The sequence below is a fragment of the Daldinia vernicosa genome, assembly GCF_022497035.1.
Source record: "Daldinia vernicosa strain CBS 139.73 unplaced genomic scaffold F5Y00scaffold_52, whole genome shotgun sequence".
NCBI lineage: Eukaryota > Fungi > Ascomycota > Sordariomycetes > Xylariales > Hypoxylaceae > Daldinia > Daldinia vernicosa.
In genome coordinates this window covers 137,324-163,963 of record NW_025953968.1, presented here as the reverse complement: position 1 = coordinate 163,963, position 26,640 = coordinate 137,324, and the positions used below count along the sequence as shown (strand labels likewise).

Below are 26,640 nucleotides of genomic sequence, written 5' to 3'. Positions count from 1 at the left end.
AAAAAGTAAAAAGTAAAAAGTAAAAAGTAAAAAGTAAAAAGTAAAAAGTAAAAAGTAAAAAGTAAAAAGTAAAAAGTAAAAAGTAAAAAGTAAAAAGTAAAAATAAACCAAGCACTAAGTTAGAGCGAGAATGGGTTAGGGTAGATTTTTCACGGAATTCTACGTGTACTATAGAAGTCTTCTGGCGAGCTGCAGTCCCGGCTGATACACTATCACCGGAGAGCGAACGTTTCAAGACTCATGTCATCGTACAACTGGTGATGTTGACGGTAACACGATGGGAGTAGCAAACATGTTACATTTGCCAGGAACGGAAACTTGACAGCCAAGGGTTTCAACGAATGAAACGGCGAAATACGACTGTTGACTTTCCTATAGTAGGTTGGCGAATTGCTCGGTAGCCGCGCTAATTTGTACGGCTAGCCAACGAACGAACGAACGAACGAACGAACGAACGAACGAACGAACGGGTGAGGCTGGATTACGTATGTATGTGGTAGTCAAGTTGATTCGAGTCAGGATAGCCCCGAGAAAAAAAGAGATTCGAGGCGGACGCGGCGTTCGTTAGCCTTCCCGGATAGCGATGCCCGTCCGTATATAGTGGACACTAGCCGGACTAATAGTAGATGGTAAGATGGTTACAACTGATGGATACTTACTATGTAACTATTACTATTATGTCGGCTATTTTCTCTTGGAACTATTTCTCTTGGTAATGTTGTAGCAGTTCAAATTATTGCGAGCTGTAAGTTTACTTAACCAAAGCAGCCTAAGGTCCTAAGGTCCTGAAAGGTACAATACACTACAATACTTGCTATGTAAACGGCATGGCACCGACGCTAGTAGGCTTGTTGCGTTCCAATGTGGCTCCCCAGCCCGTTATCCTCGGTATGGAGTAACAAATGCTACATTCTACCTGGCCCGGTGCTGAATTAGGCGAAATACTTTACAATTGTGAAAAATGATGTATATAATTGTATATCCGCCGTAAATACTCCGAAGAGAAGAACGCACGGATACCTTTTCATCCCGTCGAGACGTGTACCTACTAGTTAGTATATGCAGTCTATCATCACTCACTTTTTTAGTGTAGACCGCCGAATTCCAGCCCCGTAGAAGCAGCTCGCCTCACTTTTCTTTAAAGCATCCGCATCGAAATTAATATCGAACGCATGGCCGTCCACACGACATGTAAAGTTCTACATATGCAAAGGTAGAAAGGAAATATGCCTATCAGCATGAACGGCGCATGGGAAGTTCTAGGACGACGTTTCATACACCGCCAGGTCCATCAAGTCCGTCAGGTACACATCTAGACTGTCTAGACATCTAGACATACCTACAACGTAGCTAAATCGGAAGTTAACACATTCCTTCCCGGCTTTTGAGAAACTTCACCACACCATGATCGCCGTCGGGATCGTGGCAATCTCACGCTCACTCTTTTGAGCTTTCTCATCCAAAAAAGCCAAGGTTTCTCGACTGCGCCGTAGCAGTAATATCCTCAATGTCTTGTTACATGCCTACATCATACATACCCCGAAATCGTGCCCAGCATGTAATGCAATGTATAGGTATGCCCAAATGCCAGCAGACCATCATTTCATCACCAGTCGTCCTGCCTCTCTCCTTCGGTTCGACGTTGGAGTGAACCATACTACTCACCGACAGGTGCATGCTGCAGCACACCACGACTGGTCATGTAGGCCGCAGGCAATCAAGAGACGGCGGTTGGAGACTCTTGATGGTTACGAAGAAGTGTACTGATCCTGTTCTGATCCTGTCTACACGACACCTCATCCATATCCGAGAAATGACAGGGTGTGATTTGCAAATAGAATCGATGTTCGATGGCTGGGCTGGGCAAAGTCTTCTACATGCCATGCCACCCGTCCATACACCATCATTGATTTCTTCCAATGTTAAATGCATGTCGCCGTGTCGATTTGGCTGTTCGGCAAAATTAGTTGAGACAGTCGATGCGGTGATATGGAAATGGAAACTTGGAGTGACACCCTCATAAGACGGGATCAAATACAGATACAGATACTGGATAACGGTAGGTATTGATTGATTGATACAATACAACAGGTACACGTAATGCCTAAAAACCCACATCGATGCGTCCAAGCATAGCATGGAACACACTAAGGTATGCATATATTGGATTACGAGGTTATGCAATTGAACACGCAGGGATATTGTTACGATTTATTACGATTCCTTGAAGAGTATTGGCCCATTAGTTCGCGATCTGAATCCAATTAGGCCTAGACGGAGCTAGATTGGTCCCAGACCTGTCCCAAATCAATGGAACTCCAAGCCTTAAAAAGCTTTAACTGCAGTTCTGCTGTCTGCAGAAAGAACCAAAAGGGCCATTAGGCTATGATGAGATAATTAACTAAAAACTGCCTGGTATGTTTGCAGGTATGTAGGTACCTATCTTGGGGTACCTATGTACCTAACTTAGCAGCTTACATACCCATACCGTCAATAATAGGTAATACACGCGCTAGGCTAGGACGACACCCCCCTGAGCCACTTTCCCACCAGCCCACCTTCCCTTGTCTCTAAGGGACATGAGCATGTACCCTGACGCCGAAACGAGTCGAAACGGGGATTTTACTCGCTTGGAACTTTTATTTTTTTTTTCTTTCCCTTCCATTCGCCTCTTCCACCACGAAATCCACTGCTTCCTTTTTGTTTTCCAAAATTCTTCGCTTGGGGACGCCCACCCCCCATCCCATCCCTCTAGGCAGGGACCCACGCAAAAAGCAGCAGTCAGTGCCCCCCGGACGCTAATTAAAGACCGTCATCGGAGTCTTTTCCAAAGTCGGTGTCAGCTGTGTGCGCACTACCGCCGATCTATCTAATGGGCTGGCTAGCGCCTTTTTTTCTACAATAGGATGGGGGGGATCTCGTTGTTACCATCCCTTCCCAGATCACAGAAAAATTTCGAACAGAATGCCAATGCTACATACCTACTGCCACTGATGAGATTGATGAGATGGTTCTCGAAAAAGAATCCCACCTTCTGCAAGCCAAGAAAAATACCGGCCCCAACCTGACTAATGTACATACAAGGGCAAGCCTCGTGTGAATTGAGTGGTGTGTATATGCGCGTTTGTGCGTTGCGTCTGCGTGTTCGTTATGCGAATTGTTTATCAAGTTTTTTTTTTTCGTTGTCTCTTGCTCTGCTGGCGTTTGTAAGGCGCCAAGTTCTCGTTGCTCTGGACAGGACGAGACAAAATACTCCTGAGTCGTGGATGAGTCCGTCTATCGTTGTCTATCCTTTTTTTCTCCTTCGATTGTGGCGATCTACATCAGTCTACCACATCCCATCCCTTGGACCCTTGGGGGGGTTTCCTAGGAGATGGGTCCTCCTCCTTGGACCCTCCTTGGATCCCTTTGGTGGTATGGGGCTCCACGCCGCCACCGCTGGATGAGGAATTTCTTATTGATGCTATCGTCTCAGCCAGCAGGAACGAGGCGTTCAAGGGTAACGGGTCTCGCAACAGCGCGCGTTCCAGCTGTATGTTTAAGGTCCATTTATTATTATTATTTTAAACTACCTTACAACTATACATCTACAAATGTATATACACCAATACACCATACATGTATCATACATACCTACACTACACCATAACATAACACCATTGTGGTACCGGGACCTCAAGTTGGCACCAGCGCTGGTGTTGGCCCCATTATCTAAAACTTGAACGCCATTATCCATGAGCCATGTATGTATGTACATACATGAGCAATGAGCTATGATCAATGAGCCACGGAAGGATGTAATGTGGTGTGGATGCAATAGCGCATTGAAGTATCAATGCTTCATAACTCATTTCCCCCGGAAACCCATGTCTGGTCATTGTCCACCCCTTACCCGCCTGGATGCTGCTACCACTCTACCATTCTGCCACCTTTTTGTCACTTTACTACTTTCTCCCAAGTTAATAATAATAATAACAATAATCTACTTTCCCGTTATTACTGCATTTAGAGGTCAATGCTACCCTGGTAACTTTCCTTAGCTCCCTTTCCTCCAACACTACTTATTATTGATCGCCTCGTTCCTGGCGATTCGTGATATCCTCCTTTCCTCCTTTTCTCTCCTTTCCTTCCCCTTTGTTTCGTCCATTCTTACTTGGACTGCTATTTCGAAAAGGAAGAAAAAAAAACAAAAACAAAAAAGTATAGGAAACTAATAGGAACATACCAAACTAAAAGGTACCTAACTCCCTTGTCTACTACTCGTTCATCCAAGGAATTCCTACCTGCAAACATCCATATTTCCCCTGGCGGTAGCTGCTAGTCGCCAGTCCTTTTCAGGGTTGGCTTGCAGTATTTGCTCAAATCATAGGCGGCCATGTAAGACTCAAACCCACACGCTTTCCCACAGATGCAACAGATGCCATTGCTTCACACCTTTCGATTCCCTTGTCTCGAAGTACACAACAGCCGAGCTAGGGGTACATCTGCAGCCATCCGCTTTCACGAGACCATTCCGTCCAACATCGGAGCTGTTTGCCTAATTCTCTTTTTCATATAGAATCCGCCTGCTGACCAACTTGCCCGAATAGTAGTCGTATAATACTTCACCGTCAACCAGATCCCCTTGGACTCGTAACCTGAGCTCCTATACAGGAACGAAAGGGAATCACAAAACACCCCGCTAGCCGGAAGATTATCTTGGACTCTAATTGACTCTTAACTACTGATAAGTCAGAAGTCGGTAGAGAATATGGGGGATCAAGGAACAGGTGGAATCGAGAGTCGGGGCGTCGAGAGCAATACTACGCGGCGCATGTCTGAACCACGACCAAATACCCACGATGATCAGATCCAGCAGCAATCTACTGAAACGAAAGCATCTAACGCAGAGAGTGAAGAGCAAAAATACGCCCAAACTGGTCCTAGACATTTAATTCCCGTGCACCCAGGTAACCCTGCATCAAATGGCGGTCTATCACGAACCCCATCCACGAGCTCCAACGCTTCGAGAGACTCCCGTGTTATTCTCGAGTTTTCGCATCAACGATCACGGGCTCCCAGGCCGTTGGAGCCGCCGGTAACGAAAGCTACTTTGAGCGAATTGGATGTGAATAAGATTGTCCATAACCCAAAGCTAAGGCACGACATAAATTTCGACCCAGATCTCCATTTCAGGCCAAATGTTGACGGGGAGAAGGGGAGGAGAAAGCAAGAGAAGGCCAACCAATTCTGGAACTCACTTACGGAGCAGTTACAATTATTTATCATTAACCGCGATGAATTTATGAGCAGATTCGGACAGGGTGAAGATTGGTGCCTCCCACAACTACTAAAGTCGGTCAAGGAGATCATTCAGACTTTAGTTCCTCAGCGGGATCGCATGTATCTGGACGAGGGGCTAAACGTCGAGCTTATCATGCAACAGTTTGGTAAAGGAATAGCAGACTTGGAAAAGTTGGCCTCGTGGTTGTCTGGAGTTCTGAAATCCCATTGTGCCCCTATGAGGGACGAATGGGTGGACGAAATGTACAACCAGCTGACAAATGGCAACAAGACCAATGACATGGAGGAACTTGTGCAAGGAATGCGCAGCCTCTTAAGCGTTCTCGAAGCCATGAAGCTTGATGTTGCGAATCACCAAATCAGATGCCTCCGGCCGATCCTGATCGAAGACACCGTGCACTTCGAGCAGCGATTCTTTCTTAAGAAGATACGGGATCGCAAGATGGACCCTGGCCCCGCTCAGGCGTGGTATCTGACGGTGAATCAGTTTTATTCTCAAGACCCAGCTTCGGTCCAGGCTTTCGGAGAAATGGGTTCCTTCTTTGAGGCTCTGTGCAAAATGATACTCCCATCGACAGATCCGTATTCGCATCCGGATACATTTGTTTTCGACGAGGAGCGCATGGCCAAACTCCGATCTGACATGCTCGACGCGATCAACTTAGAAGTCTGTATGCGCTTATACGAAGGGCTGGACAGAAAATACAGATTCAACGACACGATGTCTAGCGTGAACGCTATTCCCACGCCTTTGTTAGCTACACCCTTTTCAGATGCCTCTGGTTTCTTAAGTTCGAGAACCGAGGATGACGGGAGCGAAAGCTGCTTCAATTCTAGGCCGTCTAGTCTAGTTTTTAGTTCTGCTGGATCAGCACATTCATCTCCTCGCAACTCTTTTGTCCTGCCCGTCCAACCAGCTACCAGCCGCCCCGAAGACCAGCAAGCTAAGTCGAGAAACCTCTACAACTCGCTTGTCGCATTACTTCAGACTTCCCCCGCCAGCTCCCGTTCCGTTTCACGATGGAAGGCGATGAAAGATTCATTGGCTTTACAGATCTTCCGATTTACCAATGCGCCCGCTCAGGATCTTCTGCAATTTGAGGACGAGCTCGATAACCATATTTCCGAGCTCTCGTCTCCGCTCTTCCAACAAGTGGAACAGTACTATCACTACCATTTGCTCGTGGAACTTCGACAACGCGTCAAGGACTTTAAGGGGCTCACAGGCGCAGCTCTATTCTCAGTCGCTACCGGCGGTCGTCTACACAGCCCCAGTCGCGGCTGGGATGGCCCCCGCGAAAACGTAAGCCGGGAACGTACGTCGCTAGAAAATGCCATCCGGGAAGCGCGGGAAGAGGGCGGTGTCGAAGATATGGCCACGCGGCTAGCTCACATGGGTCTCCTCCATTGGAGAGTCTGGTCGCATTTGGTCTATACGGGCGATCTCGAGAATCTCGTCCCGATGCCTGATATGCCCATGGCAATTTAATTACGGATGAGGTATGCGGCAAGGATCAGTCAGCTCATAACCAAGTCTTCTATTCACACAGAAACACGCTTTATACCACCAGTCGTCTCGTCAGCTTCTTCTCTTTTACGATTACGTTTCGAGCGATATGTAAGACGAGCCGACACTTTAATACCCATCACACTCCGCTTAATCACGTCGCATTGGTCACTTATCACTTGGACGTTTTCTTCAATAATCCGGAACCGGCATTGTTTGGGTGTTTGTCTAGGAGTAACAGGTTTCTCATATGGTTCCCTGGGGGTTTGTGGCAAGGCATGGAAGAGGCATAGTCAGTTTTTAGATTTGCGACCCCTTTCTCGCTTTACATTTCTATTTTGTCTGTTTTTTACTTGGTTGCACCGTCTCTTTGGCGAAAGGGCCCGCATTCAAAATACATACCCGGTCTACATGTCACAGGCGTTTCGTGTGTTATTCCTCTTGTTGTTGTTTTGTTTTTTTGGCGGCGGCGGCGGGAGGCGAGGCGAGAAATTGATTATTTTTTGCATCATAACTAAGAGTACAGGATAGCTTCCTTCGGGGCTTGTGATTCTGGAGAGAGCAAGCAAGCAAGCAAAGTGACCTACCTAGCTAGCTAGCTGGCTGAGGTGGTAGTTTAGTTTATCATGCAAAAGAGGAAGATTTATTTATTTTACGCCTCGGGGCGTGCGGGCGGCAGATGACGATGGTTTTCGCGATGATAATGGGACGGCGATAGTCTTACTAGGGAAAGATACAACCTCGCCGCAAGGTTTGGTGGCACGCAGATAGCATTTTTGGCCTTCTCGGCGTAGCGGGTCGCAGGCGACGGATTATACACGTCGGCAAGAGATCCAGCACGTCTAATAGATTTTGCGCTATGGAATACATACACATATACACATATACATAGATAATTGTTGGTGCTCGTGTCTTTACCGTCTTTACCGCCTCTCTCAAGCCCAGGGGGTCCACTCCTTATAGACGTGGCAGTGAAATCCTACTATGTATGAGTCTTTAACTAGTGTGGCCGGCCGTTTTTACACATACAATATGTAGGTACCTACATACGTGGACACGGGACTAAGGAAGCATGGCAAATTTCTAAAGAAGCAAAATACGTAGTTACCAAGGAATTATTACTAGGCGTCTTCAGCCGTCTAAGCTCGGCTGATTATATTACCCAGCATGGAGGCGGATACATGTGATTTGGAATAATATAACTACTACTACCTATGTACATACCTGGTATTATCCCCCGCCCCTTTTTTAAAAGCCGCCAGCCAACCCGCCCGAAAAACAGACTTGCCAAATCGGGTCGGCGGGCGCGGGTTTTAGCCAACCAAATCTTGCGCGTTCCTGAAGATCATTCGTACGGGGGGTTTTTTTTTTCTTTTCTTGTTCCTACGCTTACATACCTAGGTACGCCATACTTTTTTTTTCCTCCCTCTTGAGCCACACTGGCCGACTAGGTAAGCAAACCGCCCCAACTTGGGAGGGAGGTACATAGCTTCGTCCCTTTTAAGCCAGCCATGGAACTACATACCTAAATTACGGACCGCGCAGCTGAAAGGCTAAAAATACTTATTTGGGTAGGCAGGTGCTGGACTTGACTTGTCTTCTATATATATAGATAGGTACATACATACGGCTAAGGAGCGCGAGGCGGGCGGGCGGACGCGCGCGGGTTCCTTCGCCTCAGCTGAGAGGAGCGAGGAGCGGTGGTTGCGTCGGGGGTTCCTTGGGTATTCGAATTGGCCTTGTTAAGTAATATTTGTATTATGCTATGTTTGCATTGAATCGGAAAATTTTGTGTGCTGGGTTGGTTGGTTTAGTTGGGTTGGGTTGGGATGGGTTGCATGGCTTCGTCTTATGTACATACCTACATACCTACCTATGTGTGTAGGTACACACATACATACGGTAGTTATAGCAGTGTGTGTATGTATATATGTATGCGCGCTTGTGTAATACATACACACGGATACGCCCTCGCCACGCTGGGCAAATGGGAATGGGGAATGGAAGATGAGACGGAGGGAGTGTAATCCTGTGCCGCTCGGAAAGTCAGAGATTTAAGGTGCTTACCTTGTGTTCGTTCGCCTGGCTTGCGTGGTTGGAGACGGTAGATCCGATCGCGACGACGGCGGCTTACGTTAGGTAGGTAGGTAGGTAGGTAGGTATATTAGGGGGTAGTAATATATATAGACGTATAGATCGTATATATTTATTTATATTAGAAAAGGGAAATAAAGTATACTGATTCCTTGCTATAAAATAAAAGATATAAGATATAACTAAGATTTGTGCGTATGATGTGCACTACTAAGCTTATACCAGCCGTGTTAGCCACGCGAGATTTCCCAATGGATAGTTAAGATAATATTTAGTTGTGTGTATATTTAGGTATGCATGTAAATATATGGCGTTGTATACCTACCTAAGGTTAGACAGACTCGCAACGCATAAAGGTGGCTTGCGTAGGTAGTCGGCTCTCATGCACGACGGCGGTGAGTAAGATGTAATATGTATGTCTGCTTCATGATCTGTTTACTTCCGTGTCTTAGGTATCCTCGTATGCAGCCCGAACCGGCTTTACCGCTCTTCTCATCGCAATCCTTTGCCTTTATCTAGGATGTGGCGAGAGGCTGCATGTATGTATATTCGCTAGGTCACGTTGTCGAGGATTGGGAGACGAAGTTTGACCGAGATATTAGGTTAGCTGCTGGATTGAAGACCGAGCAATTAGCTGGGCCAAACTCTTCGAGCTATAAGTCGGATTTAGGATGGACGGACGTATATCCCGAAAGAAGGACAATCCCCTACCTATCTCGGGTTTGCTGAGAAGGAGGAACACGATATTACCCTTCTTGCTATAAGTTACACTGGGGCATCATAACGTATACACCTACATACTCAGAATCAAAACAAGCAGAGCCGCCGCCGCCAGCAAGATAATAACAATCATAGAAGGCCCGAGCACAGAGTGTATGTAGAGGGTTATAATATAATATCGCCAACTTTTTCCCAATGTTTGTCTTAATATAATCAACACACCTATCCCAATATACACCGAACATTGTGCAACACCACCACCACCATTTACAGCGTGTCGCGGAGGTCATGTTATACTTTGGAAATATATTGCTAAGCATGACCAACCGTCGCACAGGCTTCGACTTCATATATAGGTATGTAGGTATACCTGATTATTATAACTATTTTATTTCTTACGTTGGGCAATATTTACTCTTGCACACATACATACATACCCCTGAACCATGCACATTACATTGGATGGACATGTACCTAAGGTTGGTAGGTAGTTATTTAGTAAGTGCCTATGTATATAGGTGATGGATACACTACTACTACTACTACCGGCAGATATCAAACCTCGCCACGCTCGGATCGTGATCCGACGTCCTCTCCGAGTACGCGACCCAAGTGTTCACGTGCACGTGCTCGAAGCGCGTGCTCTCCTCCGCCGCCGCCGCTAGCGCCGGGCTGGCGAAGACGTGGTCGAGCTCTTGCGAGTTCATGTCGTACAGGTACGTGTACCGCTCCGCGGGCGGGATGCCCACCGCGACGTCCAGGTCTGCCAGGCCGGAGCGCGCCGCGAAGGCAGCGACCGGGGCTGCGAAGGCGAATTCGTTGAAGTCGCCGAGCGTTAGTATGGCTGCGGAGGGGTCTTGGGCGAGGATGTCTGCGACGAAGGACTATTTATTCGGGGGGCGGCGTTAGTGATTTATGTATTTCCTTTTTTTTTTTTTTTTTTCTCAAGGTATGGTATTAGTTATAGTTGAGGGCTTCGGAAAACTCACGGCGGTGGTTTCGGCCTGCGCCAGCCGGTCCTCCACGCCCCCGTTTACGGGCGGCCGCGCGTCGCCGTGTAGCGAGGAGCTGCCGCCCTTGGAGCCCCAGTGCACGTTCACCGTGAATAGCGTCTTGCTTGTGCTGCTATCACCGCTACCCGCGAGCTCCCATGCTGCTGCTAGGGGCTTCCGACTGTTGGTCCAGGCCGCGTTCGACGGGTCTATGTAGCCCGGGTTGAACTTGAGCTCGGGACCGGGTAGCACTTCGTTGGCCGTGGTGGCATTACCTGGGTTCGGGTTCCGGAGCCGTAGGCGGTCTGCTCGGTATAAGTATGCGACGCGGATGTTGCTCCCGGGAGCGCCGCCCGACTCGTCGTTTAGGGGGCCGATATAGGTGTATTTATAAGTGATGTTAGTAGTGCTGAGAGCTTGAATGGCTGTCGCTAGGGACGTGAGAGTTTCGTCAGAGCTCACGGTGCCGTCGTCTATCTCGCCGTTGTCATCTTGGATCTCCTGTACGGCGAGTAAATCCGGCGTGCGCATGGACTGGACAATATGCTTCGCAACGGCTTGGACATGTGCAGTGTCGCCAGCGTAGAAGTTCTCGATGTTGTAGCTGCCCACAGTAATGCCCTTACATGTCCCTTCGCTCACTATCGAAGTCGGCGGAGCTACTTCAGGGGCGAGAGATTCAACGACGCTTATGTTCGTTAGGGGTAGGATGCGGTAAAACCCGAAGGCCTGGTAGACGACGCCGGTAATGGTTTCGAGTTTATCGCCTAGCTTCGTGTCTTTCGGATTCCCAGACCCGTCGAGCGGACTACCGATGATAATAGCCTCCGGGTTACCATCCGCAGCAGAGACGGTGAGACCCGTACGGCCATTATCGCCCGTCGTATTCCAGTTTCCAACGACCCATGTATCGCCATACTGATTAGGTCGTCCAACTGCACGTGGGCTCTCGATCGTTACTAGTTCGCCCATCAAACTCTCCCAGAAGTCCAAGCCGTACAACTCCGGCTCCAAGAGGGGGTTCTCAACGGAGATCAAGCTCTGGTTGTTCGGCACGGCAAAAACATCGCCCTTATCTAGGCCAGAATACTGTTTCGTCGGCGGATTAAGTGCGCCCTGGCCAATAACGAGCGGCTCAATATTTTTGCCACGTTCTAGGATAGCTTTGACCTCTGGAGATGCAAGCTCCGTCATGTACAAGTAATCCTTATTAGAGCGGTACTCGCTGACCTTTCCGTCGACGACTAGGACATCACCAACGCTGATGCTGGTATTCTTGGCCAGCGCCGAGCCGTACACGTATAAGCCTTCTGAGACGCGCTTGTTGTAACTCGGTTTGATGGATCGCAGCCATATGCCTTCAGGGCCCTTCGCCGTCACGATTCCCGTTACGTTAGTAACATTGTGGCCATTGAGCGGCGATAAGAAGCGATCACCGTTGATCTGAGCGATCGACTGCCCAGAAACGCTAGTGACTGCAAGTAGGGCGGCCGCAAGCCACCCGAGGAGTGTAGTGGTGGTCATCATTATAATAGGAGCCGTCCTAGTGACTTCGATGTACTTGAGACCGGAATACACTACGGTTCTGGACCTTCATTAGAACAGAAAGGGGAGCATTGCCGTATTATATACTCCCGTCTGTACGAAGAGACCGCGTGCATATCGACGCGCGGATATGAAAAGCGGACGCCTATCCCGAATCCAGCTATCACCGAGCTGCAGGAACACGGAATCTAGATCTAAACATCGCAAGCGTAAGAGGAACCCCATCGCAAGACTTTCCCATTGGCGTCGTGGCTACCGAGCTGATATGGGGGAGATAACCAGTCGTATCGACGAATCCAGCCCACGTTGTACGCCTACGGTCTTGGCGATTTCCAGAAACCGAAGGTGGATGATACCTTGCGGTTCGGCCGTTGGCCTTGGCATCGGTGATCCAATCTATTGGTACCCCCCTTCGTGATATACGTCAAAGGGCGAGGTAATAGGAACTTCGCCGCGATCTAAAAGACTCGGACTAAGACAAAAGCAAAGGCAAATAAATATATCATGCAAGATTAGGAGGTAGATGTGCTTGCGATAGAAATCATATTCTCATTCTCATATTCGAACTCAAACGACTCAACTCGCTCGCTCAAGACGAACATCCAAAATCAAAGCAGCCAGGTTGTGTAAGGTAGGTACCCAAGCCGAGTAATACATGGAATATAATCCAAGAGTCCCCTGAATCGCCTTCCCAATGCATAGTATCTAAATGAATAGCCAAACCGTCGGCCACTTTTATACAAGAAGGGAAACACAGAATTATGCCCTTGATGGCCATAGGTGGTAGCAACTAGCCAAAAAGGATACATGAGGGTATAATAATATTCGACAACAAGAAAAGGAAGGGTTGGACTATCGGTCTAATCGAGGGCTTAGTGGACTCTTGCCGGGTCCTTGTGCCCTTTTCAACGCTCTGAGTTCATCCTCGAGCTTCCTCCGTACCATTTGTTCCGACTGTGAAATGTTAGTTAAATGAAATCATGGGAGAAAATATGGTTCTTAGGGAATATACCCTTAATTGCTCTTCGTATTTCTTCCTCTCGGCTCTCAGTCCCGACCTGTAGGAGTCGGTAAGGTATGAAGTCTTCAGACCGCCAGGCGATGGTGGTCCTAGACGCGCCGATCCTAGTCGCTCTTTGTCGAGCTCTTCCTGTAGTTGTTCCTTCTCCTTGCGTAGTCTCGTAATCTCGCGATCCAGTCTCTCTTCGATATCACTGGTAGCTTCATGGAGCCGCTTCTCGAGTTCGTCATTCATCATATCCTTCTCATCCTTAATCTTGGAACGTTCAGCTTTCACCCGGTCGAGCTCATCCTCTAGCTCGCCGATCTTCTTCTCGCTCTCGAGCGACTGCTTGACGACGTCAGTCAAGTCTTGAGCGGTGGCTTTCAGCTCCTTCTCTAGCACTTCAACTCTATTCTGCATTTTAGTTGATTCGTTATTGTTATGCAGAGCCGCAACTTCGGCAGCCCTCTCTTTTCTAGAACCGTAGGCTCCGTCAAGTTCGGCCTTAGCAAGAGTAGCTTCCATCTTAAGTTCGGCAACCATGCCTGTCATCTGTTGAAGCTCCTCGTCCTTGGTCTTGAGATCCCTCTCCTTCTCTCCAATAGCCTTGTCGGCAGCCTCCTTAGCATCATTGGCCTCCTGTAATTGTGTTGTGATAGCTGCAACATTAGCCTCTGCTGTTGCTAGACGCGCTTGGATTTCCCTAACGCTTTCTTCTAGCAATGCAATCTTAGCATTCCGCTCCTTAAGCTGCTCTCGCGCTTCGTCAATGGCAGTAGATTCTTCTGTTCGGCCCTTCTGTGACTCTTCAAGGTCCTGCAAGGCTTGTGAAAGTTGGAAGCGGGCGTTGTCTGTTTCCTTCTCTGCTTGATGAAGTAATTCTTTGACCTGTTCTACTTCGTCGATTTTGTCCCTTAATGCTTGATCCTTCTCGGAGTCAGACCTACTATTGAGCTCGCGCTGCTGCTTAATTTGACGTTTCAGAACACCCTTTTGCTCATGTAATTTGGTAGCTTGTCTGTACAGCCACTGAATCTTGACCGAGAAAGCTGACAATGAGTATTGCTCGTCAAAGTCGATAGATTCACCGTCGGACATATCATCCTCATCTGGCTCCAATCCCTTCTCTTGGCGAGCCTTTCGTCGTTCCTGCTTCCGTTTTCGTAAATCGGCGTACCCTGATTGAATGATGTCCCAGAGTCCCATGAGAACTGTTTCATATTGCTCGCTCTCGCCTCTGGTGACAGAGTTTGTACTAGCTGCGTCCGCAGCCCGCCGCAGCTCATCCTCAATAGTTGGTAACGAGTCCCGCAAATACTTGAGCTGCTCGTCAGCGCCTAGTTCCGCGTTCGGTGGTGGCGGATGATTTGTATTGGCTCCTAAGAGTATGTTTTGGACCTCAACGTTGAGCGTCCGTATCCTCTCTGCCACTTCAAGGCTATTACTTCGCTCTTGAGCAATAGCAATTAGTCCATTTTCAAGGTAATCTAGGTGGCTACCGATCATATCACCAGGCTCGAGTCGGCCTGATGGGATAGCACCGTAAGTATCGCTCTTGGCTGGATCCATGCCGATAACTATTTCACGCAGCCGGTAATTGAGCTGCTCTAGTGTACCTTCTGTGTCAGAAATTAGGCTCCATGGGTCTGAGCCTGAGCCTTGACCTCTGAGCTCGTTGATTTGCGCCTGTAGCTCACGATTTTCCTCACGTAGTCTCTCAGTCTCTTCCGTTAGCTGCCTATTTTGTCCCCGAACAGGTGACTTTAAGGGGATTTCAATAGCGTTCTGCCTGCTTCGATCCTCGGGTCGTTCGGATAAATCGAAGGATCGATACAAACTTGCTTCGTCAAAGATGAATCCGTCTTCCAAGAAATCCATGCTAAGACTGTCGCGGCCATTCATTGTAGTATACATGCTCTCGGGACTAGCGGGAACGCCGTTAAGAAGGGGGACTCTTGGGGATGGTGTTTTGCTATTTGCTTTGTGCGTGAGCTGAAGAATACCAGCAGTATGCTCCAGTAGTCGCCTCTGAGGTTCCATGGCGCGCTTCTCCAATGACCATAGTTCGGATGCTAGGTCTTCGCACTTCTTCTGGATCGTGCTGAGTTCATGTTCAGCCTCCCGTGCGGCATCAGTCGATCCACTGTGTCGATGACCTAGGAGACTCCTTCTCTTGAAATCAACTTTGGTTGGGGAATACAGTTTAGACATTGATATAGCAGCATCGCGATATTTGGATTGGATGGCAAGGGTTGACCTCGTCTGCTCGATTCGCTGATTTAGGATCTGGCATTGCTTCTTGAGATCATCGACTTCCTCCTGAGATAAAATCTCATACTCTTTGCTGTCGAGTAAGGCGGTTTCGGTGAGTAAATGTACTTGAACGGGATCTTTCAGGTCGACCAGTACCGAGCTTTGAACGCGCCCCGGATTCATCTAGTTTGATTGTGAGTACGCAACGAGGTGGATACGATGGCCCTCGAGCTAAGAAGGAGTTAGAACAGCTGCTTACTGGATTAAATCGCGGCTTGTCTCTTTCGAAGTCATTGAGGCTGTCTTGTCGATAGGAATCAACCAGTGCTGGACCCCTCGGCGCAATCGTAGGGCGCAGCGGTGGCGGACCTCCGTCGAAGCCATCATACCCACGGTTCGCAAACCCGTTCATTCTTGTCACTTTCGAGTAGAAAGGTTGGCTGTCAAATGCATTATACTACGGGGAAGGTCGCGTAGGAGTCGGTTACTCGTAAGTTTATTATGGTTGGATCGTTACAATCGGTTGTATTAGTAGTTGGCGCAAGTTTTAGTCGCCAGGCAGTCGAACAAGAACCCAAGATGAATTAGTTAAGAGAAATAAGAACACCAATTCAAACAGAAGCCCTAGTTAGTTAGTGGAGAAACAATCTGCAAGAATGATTCACCAGAACAATGGCGCAATATATATTGTAAGCAAGTCAGAGTCCAAAATGCGATGGTCGGTCGGGTTACGTAGTAATGAGATGAAAAAGGAGTTTTGTAGATTGAGGATCTACGATGTATTGTATGTATGTACCTAGCGTCTACCCGATAACCTAAATTTGATTGATTAGCGGCTCCACGCTGGGGCGGCAGCGCTAACCTGCGTTGAGTAATTAAGCGAAGCGCGCGTTGGTGTGGCTGGGGTGTAATATACCATAGTAAACGTATTCAACATAACCATGACTTGAATATTGCACAATTCTTTAACCTAGTTTTTTTGCTATGCATCCCTTCACTTGTTAATCTCGTATCTAAATTTCAGTCTTTACGTAGGTAGTAATTCGATGTTTGTTTGCTAGGTACCTCTTGTTATCTTAAACTATGGTACGTGTATAGATCTGTAAATTCACCGGCATTAGCTTGTCTAACATGTCACTTAAAATAAATGATGTATCCAGCCAGCTGATTATACCCCTGTCGTAGCACATGCGTGTAGTACCTATCAAACCTCACATATTAGAGACCCCATATGATTACATACATGTAGGTCTTATTAGGTTCTGATACAGCTACGGATCGCAACTATATAGGTATGCTTTACGTCTATCGCGTTAAAATGTATAAAAAGGTACCAAAATCGTAATTTCGCTTGGCGCAATGTTAACCAGCCGTCATAATTATCCGGCTCAGACCGTTGACAGGGGTGGATCGATCCTTTACTTTTAAACTTCTTTATACTTCAGCGTGATACGGCTTTATTTTTATTACTAGGTATTATATACGTATATAATTACTTTTGCGCCACTTCCATCTCGTAGATAGTTAAACCCTAGCTAGGGCTATGCTTGCCAGCAATGCCTTTGCTGCACACGTGGATGGCTGCTGCAGTGCCATAATTTTCGAAATACGGCGCCGACTGTTGGGTTGGCTCTTTGCAAAGCTTCTAAATAAACCACGGGTCCCCAAAATAGGGAGACATCGTGGCCGGTAGCGTGTAAGGGACGGTAGTTGATTTGACCAGACACTGGTGCATTTTATCTAGACCATACGCCAACTCTGTACTTGTGTAAGTATGCTATTTTAGGTATTCAATGCTGCGAATGACCTCTGGGGGCCGAACACGTTGGACCTACCTAAAACCAACGATTGGGTAAAAGTCGAAATACTTTTTTATTTGCTTGCCAATGGGTCTAAAATGCGCCTTGGAACTGGTCTATAACTTGCTGGCCCATGGTCCTGCGTCTTCCGCCTTCGGCGTCCGCTTGGCCCTGTGCGCCGCTTGTTGCGGCCGTAGATCCGTTTTCACCCTCGAGTCTCCTGCGCAACCCCTCGAACTCCTGACTCCTTCTCTGTGTTCGCATCCCCACAACCCAGCCAGGTAATCGCCATCGTATTAGTGATCGTGGTAAAACTTCCATCCTCCACGAGAGGCCCAACATCCATCCGACCAACGCACCGAGGAGAGATCCAGGCCACTGAAAGAGAGCTAGTTGAAATGCAAGGAGGTATCGGTATGACTTGTCAGAGAACGTAATGCCTTGTGTCTGATCGTCTGTTGAAGTGGATGCCGACGTTGCTATCTTATATTTATATATCGGCGGGACCATAGCATGGTACTGGGCTAAGATCGCAAAGATTATAGGTGTAGGCCCGGCAGGGAGGTAGTTGAAGAGCCCTAGCGTGAGTGGCCTTAGAAAGAGAGCCAAAACTGCGGGGGCCAACCAGCTGGTGAATAACGATGTGATGAAAACGAATGTCTATAGTATACCCGTCGTTAGCTAGATACACCAATACGGTAATAAGGAATTGTTCTTACAGCAAATTTCCTGGACCCCCACATCCTCTCAACTGCTCTCATGTTGTATAGAGTCATGGCAGCAAATAGTACCTCAGTCGAATTGGTATAGCAGAGCTGATAAATGAGAGCCCTCCATATCTGGTGAAACTGCCAAAGGTGTAAGTCGACAATGATATAGAAGTAGTGCTTGATATCAAGTAGGCTGACGCCTATTGATATCCCAATAAGTCCGTAGACAAGACTGCGCGTCACCGGGGCATTCGTAAAGGACATGATGTCAACTCGAGGTCTCGCGATAGCTATCGGCGCATCGTAGATCGTTCGTTAGATAACAGGTTAATGTAACCAGCATTTAAATAGGTAGCTTGGATCGATGTTATTGATCCTGTTGTACACAATCTTAAATAGGTATTGTGTACCTATGTATGTATAAGCGCGTAGATACGGAAAACGATGTCATCTGAACAATCAACTTCATTCCCGGACTAAGGAGGTACCTGCGTATCTTAATCATGGCCAAGTGTCTTAATAGCTATTACGTTTTGCTACATACTACTATATCCGTCTACCCGACACTACCGACATTATGAGGTAAATGACAAGGTCCAGGATAGTAGCTAAAATTTAATTCCATCTAAGCTTATCGATAGGCTTCGTAGCTCTTGCTAAGCCTCAATGTTGTTAATCATATCTGTCATGTGAACATTCCACCTGTGCAACATTTAAGACTTCAATTCATATGTAACGGCTAATAGCCACCATTGTCGTCATCGCACTACAATGCAAAATACATCGCTTTCCTCAAATCATTTTCTACGTTTGCTTGTTTCCCTCTTAAGCTAGAGCTATTCGTTAAACGCCTAGTCAACACTGTCACTAATTCACTATCAATTCAACCATGTCCGACCTCTACCTCTCGCATGTTAGGAACTGGATTCTTAAGTCTCCGCCGGCAGAATGGGTTATTAAAAGTGGCCGAGAGCTGCTTATAGGCACATTGAAGCAAGGTCCGATACCACAGCATGTCGCTTTCGAGATGGACGGAAATAGGCGCTTTGCCAAGAACCACAAGATCGAAACTATAGAGGGCCATCACCTAGGATTTGAGGCCCTAGCGAGGGTGCTCGAGATTTGCTACAAGTGCGGCGTCAAGGTAGTTACCGTATACGCATTCAGTATCGAAAACTTCAATCGACCTAGACACGAGGTCAGCGGCCTGATGGCGATGGCCAAAGTCAAGCTGGAACAGCTTGTTCAGCACGGCGAGCTTCTCGACCGGTATGGTGCTGGTATCCGGGTATTAGGAGAGCGTGATCTAATCCCGGACGATGTGTTACCATACGTCGACCGAGCCATTGAGATGACAAAACATAATAAAGAGTGAGTAGCTTCCCACGGATATGCTTGGGGAGATGGTTGCTAACTATATGTATTAGTGCTGTGCTCAACATATGTTTTCCTTACACCTCAAGGGCTGAGATGACCAGTGCGATAAAAGCTACGGTGGATGAATACACAACATCACCTCGATCAACGAACACACCATTCTCACAGTCGCGAATCACACAGAAGATAAGATCTAACAAGTCGAAAAGGTCGGACTCTTCTTCCCCTATGGACTCTTCCCCAGATGAAAATGGTGTATCGGACATCGATGATTCCATGTCTTCGACTACGGCATTGGATCCGGGATCGCCTCCTCTACAGTCAACACCAGTGAAGCCCACCAGGTTCAAGAACCCGGAAAGTATCACAACTGAAACTATCAATAGCCACACGTATACTGCCGAGTGCCCACCCTTGGACATGTTCATCCGTACTAGTGGTGTTACGAGATTGAGCGATTTCATGTTATGGCAATGCCATGAGAATACCCAAATATTCTTTCTGAAGTGTCTGTGGCCTGAGTTCGATTTGTGGCACTTTATTCCTATACTTTTAGAATGGCAATGGCGACAGAAGAAGCTGACAGAGAAGGAGGGATCGCGGAAATGAGTAGACGAATGATGCAGCATACCCTTTGTATTGGCGTTGAAGCGTACTCGTTTGAGATTGATTTTTAGTACCGGCGACGCGTACTTGCTACCGGCTGAATTTTAGTGACGTAGGATAAATAATATACTGCAGAAAATAGTCCTATCACGCAAAGCAAAAGCTTAGAAAAAGCTTATAAAAAGCTTATAAAAATGCGCATCATGTAATTGCACGGTAAAACGCGGGTTAGGTAACATGCTCGCGAATGGATGTACCGAGGCTTGTAGGGACTGCAGACGAAAAACGGAGCCTAAGTCTTGGCTGTTGAAGTCATTGTTTTTCTTATCTTATCAACCTCTGTGCGGATTAATTATGATTTATCGGATCAACGGTCGCTTCCATAGGGGGACTTGCAGGGTCCAGTAAACAGTTTACCAATAGTTGAATATAGCTCAATGATTATTTAATAGTCATATGTAACTAAACGCTTATATTACTACGCGTTGATGAATATATATATTTAATGAGATTTAGGCGTCTAAACCGTTTAAACGTTTAAAATATTTTCAACGCTTGCAACTTTCAACGCTTAAATTTTTCAACGTTAGAACGTTTAAGACTAGTACGTACCTTACAGATTAAGAAGGAAAGAGAGACATATCAATTGAAATTACGAGGCAGGCAGTATTGTAATGCCTTGTAGTCTATTTGAATAAGCCGTAATACATTCGTAGTTCAATTGTAAAAGTAACAGTAGTAAAAATGATCCTATTCCAAGTATGTGTAATAGTAGTAGTATGCGATACCTAATAGTAGTATGCGACACCTAATAATAGTATGCGATATGGGAATATATCTATTTTTTGCATGTCTTATACCTTGTATATGATAGTCTATTCATAGTTTATACCCTTTAAACGTATAAAGGGTTTCAACGTTTACACTTTTCAACGCTTAAGATATTTTCAACGCTTACCACCTCCAACGTTGACGGGTCGCAACGTTTAAATTTTTTTAAATATTTAAATCAATTGAAATAATTATATTTATCAACCCTCGCTCAAGTATCCGCATCCTTATAGACGTTTAAATTTATCAATCATAGACCGAGTATCAATTAATGGTTTATTGGACCTAGCAGATCCTGGTATGGTTGTTTTTTTCTGTGCTGTCTGGTCATAGCTACCCAATCAAGCCAATTGAAATGCCGCTTCCGTGTGTACCTAGTACAGGCATGTACAAGCCCACATTATCAGAAGGGTTGCCCGCCGATAGAAACCCGCGCGCAAATGGGGACTTAGCAACTGGGCTCAGCAGTGCAGAGTGCTTAGCAACTTTCTGGGCCGACTCAATTAATAAATCTCATCCATCCAGTTGTCCACCTCATCTTCGCAGTTTTGCGCTTTCCCCCCTTCTATGAAGCTCTACTCGTATTCCCTTTCATACTACTTCTACTAGTATCCTTCTATTTTTTATACTCAAAATGACATAAACTTCATTTATTGAAGCTTCTTGTCCATTTAGTAGTTCCTTCGCAAAGTCTCCGAACCTCTCCAACAAGAAATCTACTTCCCGTTTTCTCGCGTCTCCTATCTCGACTGGACCTACTATTTAAACCCGCCTGAGAAACCAAGATGAAAACTGCGAAGCTACCTCAAGCGGACGCTGGTCCCTCCTCAAATAGAAGAGCCCAACCTGTTCGCCAAACCCGAGCGAATCCCCCGCGAACGTCGTCTGGTACAGCCCGCACTTTCGCTGGCAGAGATTCTCTTGGAGGCGGCCATAGTCACGATCAACCTATCGAGGTTTTCCCCGCAATTACATACTTCACCGATTCTATAACATCGCTCCCTAAAGATCTCGTCCGACACTTTACTCTTTTAAAGGAAGTCGACGCAAAGATATTTGCCCCCGAAGAAACCCTCTTCCAACTTGTAAACGCCGCTCTCAAGTCGAGCCCCTCCGAACCTAGAAATGCCAACGATGCATCCAGTAGCATCGCTACCGCCTCGACGCCAATGAGCGCCCAGAATAGCTCGAGCGGGTTCGCTGCGAATGGTAATACTAGATCGATCGACGATAACTATAGCTCTACGGTGTTTAACCCGAGTAATGTCCCGCGACGACAGCTATTTCATCAAACCGCCCTCAAAGTCCAGGAAATGCTGGTGTCCTTAGAAGAGAAAAACCATGTCATATCGACTGCGAACGAGGCGCTATCTAAACAACTAGCTCGGATTAATGACGTCTGGCCGCACCTCGAGGGTGAGTTCAGCGACGAGGCTAAATGGGGTAGCACTACACACTGGGCCTATCCAGAGAATAGGATCAATCGAGCGAATCAAGCTGAGCGATCGCGCCGAGATGGGGCAGCTACTATCACAGCTGCGGCCCAGCAGCTTGCTGAAGAAGCTGCAGCACGAAGTGACGCGAGAAAACAAGCGCTCATAGCTAAGAAAGGGCTTAAGAATCAACACCAAGACTCGGATGTAGATGACCACGAGAACAAGCACAGGGGAGAACCGACAAAAAAGGCCTCTAACAATAACCACAGCAGTAAGGCTCGAAAGGCTGCCGAAGCAGCCGCACCTGTTGGACTGGGTATTACTTCAGGCACTGTTACGAACACTCCCAACGGGAATCCTCCATCCAAGAGACGAAAGGTGGAAGCAAATAAGCCGGCCAACGGGGGGCAGCCAATGGAACGCGCAATGAGCTCTGCCCTCGGCAATGGGACGAAGCCCAAAAACTCGAGCCCTAGGGCAACACCTGCACCCGAACCGCCTAAGAAGCGCAAAGCTCTTCCCACCGTAAACGGTACCTCGAAAAAGAGGTGAGCATACCTCATCCTACCTACTTCCACTACATACACCTCAAGTGTTTCAGTTTACTAACTTGGAGATTCTCCCCTAGCAAAACGGCTACCGCAGCCGCCGTGCTTTCTCCTTCCATCGCAGCCTCTCCAATCCAACCAAACTTCGATCCCAAAGCCGCCGCCCGCGGTTCACCTGCGCCTTCTACAACCTCAGCGCGTCCCGCATCATCTCGAGCGAGACAAAACTCGATACAGTCCACCGTAGAAAATGGTCGGCAGCGACCTGCCTCATCCGCTCCAAACAGGCCAAATGGCGTCGCGGCTACAACTCCGGAGCTTACGGCAGCGCACAACGGCGTTCGTCCCCCGGCTGATGCTAAACAAAATAAAGAAACCGTAGCAACCGTGAAGATCGAGGCTACTAGGGAAGAAGCGGTCCTTACCATCGCTAGTACTAGTTCCGTCACTACGAGTAACAAAGCCATACCCAAAGGTGACGATGCGGAACCTAAAGGGGATCCCACACAAACCCCATTAGCAGCGTCCACGCCCGTCGTCACCACCAAGAGCGGGCGAGCTAGTAAGCCGTCAACGCCAGCATTAGGATCATTCCCAGACCCGCCACCACGATCTCGGTCATCGCGAAATGCGTCGAGTACCAATGGGAAGAGGAGCCATAAGAAAGGCGCAGCCCAGCAACTCGCAGCTCGGCTCGCGAATGCAGATGCGAACGGCAGTATACAGGGCGACGACGACGCTGATGTTGATGCTGACGAGCCACTGTACTGTTATTGTAATGGAGTGAGTTATGGCGAGATGGTCGCATGCGATGCCGATGATTGTGAACGAGAGTGGTTCCATCTCGATTGCGTTGGCTTAAAAGCAGCCCCACCATCGAATAGTAAGTTTGTCAAACGTCCCCCAGTATCAGGGATGGATCAGCTAATAGTTCTCCTAGTGAAATGGTATTGTGATAATTGCAAGGATCGTATGAGAGCCGGGAAGAAAGTAAATGGCAGATGATTTGCTCCTTTACTGCATGTTTTGCTTCAATAGGTATACCAAGCGTCTACTTAGAAATCATGGAGTTTACGGTGTTCATTGAGCCATACGATAGTCGGCATTTAACAGGGCACTTTGGGGTTGAAGATGCAATAGGACCTCACGTATATTGGCGTCTCGGGATTCGAAACCTCTGGGAGGGGTATCTAAAGCGCCTAGATACCTAAATTATTGCTTTGGGGGGCTACTTACTAGGTAAAGGCTTGATATGGTGCCGACGAGCTGCTCCTATGTGGCCCGGAGTATGTTTTGGGGAAATTTATCACGCCAATGGAAACGCGGGTTAGATAGATATTGGCGTTTCTGTACATTTTTTCAGACTCCTATGTAGAGAGTCGCTATCAAAGCTAAGAACATACGTTGATATTATTGTGAACTCTACATGTATGTAAAATATCAGTAGGACTTACGAGGAAATCAGATCTACTCGAAAATATTTTATCACCTCCGAATTATATCCAGAATAGAATCATCAATATTCATAATCTTAATTTAAGGCATCGGCTACATAAATTCCTAGTTTTAGGCTGACAAGTCCACGTCTAATAATGGACGGTCAAGTGTTAGCACCATCTGTCTTCAACCACCTTAGGTACTTCTACGCATGGTATATATTTACATGGCTAATACTTATTCCCCTATCCACTTTGATGTACCCTTTACTTAGTTACACTTACAGGGAACAAGTTTAGGTAAGTTTAGGTAACATTTCCCTTAGAGACCGGAATATGAGCCGCAATGTTAGACATGGAGTAGCCAATATGCAAAGTGATTGGCCGTCCGGAATTTACCAACAAGGCGTGAGGCTATTTCCCCGCAAACAACTATGCATATATACTATGCATCATCTAGCTAAGTGCTGCAGGTCCAGCACATATCGACGGCTTAGCTAGATCGGCACACCTGATCTCTGCAGACAAGGGGTAAGCATCAAACGTTGCATGGTGAAGGAGGCTAATACCTAATAACAACACCTTCCGAGGACTTCTGAAAATTGCATGTTTACTCCTAGAGCGTCTGATTAGTCTTAAATGCTGAATGACCCTTTTCTTTTCTTTTCTTCTCCTTGGCCACGTGAACTCGGTTGCACATGTCCACGATATAGCATCGGGTTGAGTCGGCTGGAACCGAAACTAAAGGCGGTCAAAGACTCCGTAAAAGGGTCATGTTCTAATACTATATCATCTTCTCCTTATTTTCAACTGAAATGCTCAAAACGGATCGTTATGATTATTAAACAGCCTTGAATAATGGCTAAAGAAAGTAAGAAACGAATGCATCTGATTAGGTCAGTTAGGAAGCACAAGACCAAAGTCACCCGTCATATCCTATTGTAAGATGGCGACAAAGCACTTCTAATATGTACCTAGTTAGATGTAGTAAGACGATGTAATTTCGACTCTGCGATATCGCAGCCGTATGGAGCTCGGATCAAGCATTGTAAATGAAGACTCCAAGTGGGAAACGAGTAGATCATACTCATACGGTGGTATTTCATCAACCGCCATATTCTCAAAATACTACCTACCTCGAAAATATCATGGAGTAGTATACGAGATGAATCCGTGTTCTGTTACGTAGAGGTTAAGTACAAGTAAGGCAAGTACATGCAGTATTGCGATATACGTACATCAAGCAGGTATAGGAAGTACCGCGGAAATCCTATAATCGAATCCGGGGAAAGGAGAAGGAACGTCTTAACGCCAATTGGCCAAGAATATTAATGACGGTCCTGCGGTCCACGCAGCGTTGCACATACACTACATAGCAACTAATGTAAACTTTCGCTAGACTCGGCTAGCTTTGATTTTCGAGCTAGTCGGACCCCATAACAAAAGTGAGCAAAGCCAACCTTCGTTCCGGAAGCTCCAGAAAAAACTTGACCTTCCCTTCTACTAGTTTCCCCAGAGTTTAAAAAAAATTAAAAAATTCCACATCGCGATGACGATATTGCCCCGTAAACAATAGGCCTAGGTCGTCTGACATTCTCATTACCAAATAAGTATCTAAGCGGAGCTCATGGCCAAGGCGCTTTCGGATTTCGCACCATTTGCCGCCAGTCTCGAAGGCAACAAGCGTTGGTGGGTTTGGCTCAGGTGACAAAGAAGAATCCATTCTCTATGCCATTCTTTTATTTCTATTACTCAATCTCTGGTCAATGGTAGTGTATCATGGGAGATTTGCTCGTACCATTTCTAGCCACTTGCGGGCCCTTGGTTCGCGAGTTGTTGCTACGAGGTACATCCCCTAATGAATTAGACGGTGAAGGACAAGCAAGACCCGGACTCTTATTAGACTGTTCAGGCTGATTTTTATTTTTTTATTTTTACTATTGATATTGGCAGGCCAGGGAAGAAATAGACTGGAAGAACAGAACAGTCAGTCCATACACGTGCAACCTGGTAGCTTCCCCCTTGGTGTTTCTCATACTCCATACTTACGTATGAACTGATAAACCTTCCCCCCCCTTTAGCTTTTTTTCTCCCGGCCTCTAAACACCGACGACGACAACGCCCCCCGGTTCTTTGCGTAGCCCGGTAAACGAAGGGGGATCCAGCAGGAACAATTCGCGTGCCAAAGGTTCATTTAATACCTAGCCTACATATTTACTATACTTATAAGTCATTCCGGCGGCAAAACCATCTCATCAATCCTTCCCCGCATTGCGCCAACGAAACCTGTTACCTAAGAAATCGGCGTTTTGACTAACAGAAAAGCCCATCGGGGTTGACTGGGCCTACTTTGCATCCTCTGGTGGCTTTGGTGAAACCTGGTGCCCTGGCCGGTTCCCTTGAAGGACGGTTAGCAGCCGTGCCGTGTCCTACCGGGGAAGGAAGGGAAAAAAAATTCAAATAAAATAAAATAAAAGTGACATTGCGCTATTGATACCAC

The 26,640-nt window shown here is 47.0% G+C and overlaps 5 protein-coding genes across 5 annotated transcripts; 3 read left to right on the top strand and 2 right to left on the bottom strand.

The window, feature by feature from the left end:
- Positions 1-4,750: 4,750 nt before the first annotated feature.
- F5Y00DRAFT_265255 (T-complex 11) lies at positions 4,751-6,772 on the top strand (the record flags this gene model as incomplete). The annotated part of the gene is made up of 1 exon (XM_048011774.1): positions 4,751-6,772. The coding sequence occupies one exon, from the start codon at positions 4,751-4,753 to the stop codon at positions 6,770-6,772; it is 2,022 nt and encodes a 673-aa protein (XP_047861703.1).
- Positions 6,773-10,067: 3,295 nt separating this feature from the next.
- F5Y00DRAFT_162858 (endonuclease/exonuclease/phosphatase family protein) lies at positions 10,068-12,602 on the bottom strand. Its single transcript, XM_048004728.1, has 2 exons — positions 10,594-12,602; positions 10,068-10,488 (listed from the first exon to the last, which is right to left on the bottom strand). The coding sequence occupies exons 1-2, from the start codon at positions 12,121-12,123 to the stop codon at positions 10,147-10,149; spliced, it is 1,872 nt and encodes a 623-aa protein (XP_047861702.1). The 5' UTR covers positions 12,124-12,602; the 3' UTR covers positions 10,068-10,146.
- A 4,225-nt stretch (positions 12,603-16,827) lies between these two features.
- F5Y00DRAFT_245604 (uncharacterized protein) lies at positions 16,828-18,370 on the bottom strand. The gene is made up of 2 exons (XM_048008991.1): positions 17,916-18,370; positions 16,828-17,856 (listed from the first exon to the last, which is right to left on the bottom strand). Exons 1-2 carry the CDS (start codon positions 18,168-18,170, stop codon positions 17,290-17,292), a joined length of 822 nt encoding a protein of 273 aa, XP_047861701.1. The 5' UTR covers positions 18,171-18,370; the 3' UTR covers positions 16,828-17,289.
- A 166-nt stretch (positions 18,371-18,536) lies between these two features.
- F5Y00DRAFT_245603 (Undecaprenyl diphosphate synthase) lies at positions 18,537-20,147 on the top strand. The gene is made up of 2 exons (XM_048008990.1): positions 18,537-19,277; positions 19,334-20,147. The coding sequence occupies exons 1-2, from the start codon at positions 18,796-18,798 to the stop codon at positions 19,890-19,892; spliced, it is 1,041 nt and encodes a 346-aa protein (XP_047861700.1). The 5' UTR covers positions 18,537-18,795; the 3' UTR covers positions 19,893-20,147.
- Positions 20,148-21,241: 1,094 nt separating this feature from the next.
- Positions 21,242-24,184, top strand: F5Y00DRAFT_245602 (uncharacterized protein). The gene is made up of 3 exons (XM_048008989.1): positions 21,242-22,704; positions 22,785-23,587; positions 23,645-24,184. Exons 1-3 carry the CDS (start codon positions 21,506-21,508, stop codon positions 23,707-23,709), a joined length of 2,067 nt encoding a protein of 688 aa, XP_047861699.1. The 5' UTR covers positions 21,242-21,505; the 3' UTR covers positions 23,710-24,184.
- Positions 24,185-26,640: the final 2,456 nt, after the last annotated feature.

Coding starts and splice junctions, on each gene's coding strand:
- F5Y00DRAFT_162858 (XM_048004728.1), bottom strand. CDS start 12,123: ATGATGACCACCACTACACTCCTCGGGTGGCTTGCGGCCGCCCTACTT. Junction 10,489..10,593: donor CGCAGGCCGAAACCACCGCC/GTGAGTTTTCCG, acceptor CCGAATAAATAG/TCCTTCGTCGCAGACATCCT.
- F5Y00DRAFT_245604 (XM_048008991.1), bottom strand. CDS start 18,170: ATGTCCTTTACGAATGCCCCGGTGACGCGCAGTCTTGTCTACGGACTT. Junction 17,857..17,915: donor GGGGGTCCAGGAAATTTGCT/GTAAGAACAATT, acceptor GGTATACTATAG/ACATTCGTTTTCATCACATC.
- F5Y00DRAFT_245603 (XM_048008990.1), top strand. CDS start 18,796: ATGTCCGACCTCTACCTCTCGCATGTTAGGAACTGGATTCTTAAGTCT. Junction 19,278..19,333: donor ATGACAAAACATAATAAAGA/GTGAGTAGCTTC, acceptor TATATGTATTAG/TGCTGTGCTCAACATATGTT.
- F5Y00DRAFT_245602 (XM_048008989.1), top strand. CDS start 21,506: ATGAAAACTGCGAAGCTACCTCAAGCGGACGCTGGTCCCTCCTCAAAT. Junction 22,705..22,784: donor AACGGTACCTCGAAAAAGAG/GTGAGCATACCT, acceptor ATTCTCCCCTAG/CAAAACGGCTACCGCAGCCG. Junction 23,588..23,644: donor AGCAGCCCCACCATCGAATA/GTAAGTTTGTCA, acceptor TAGTTCTCCTAG/TGAAATGGTATTGTGATAAT.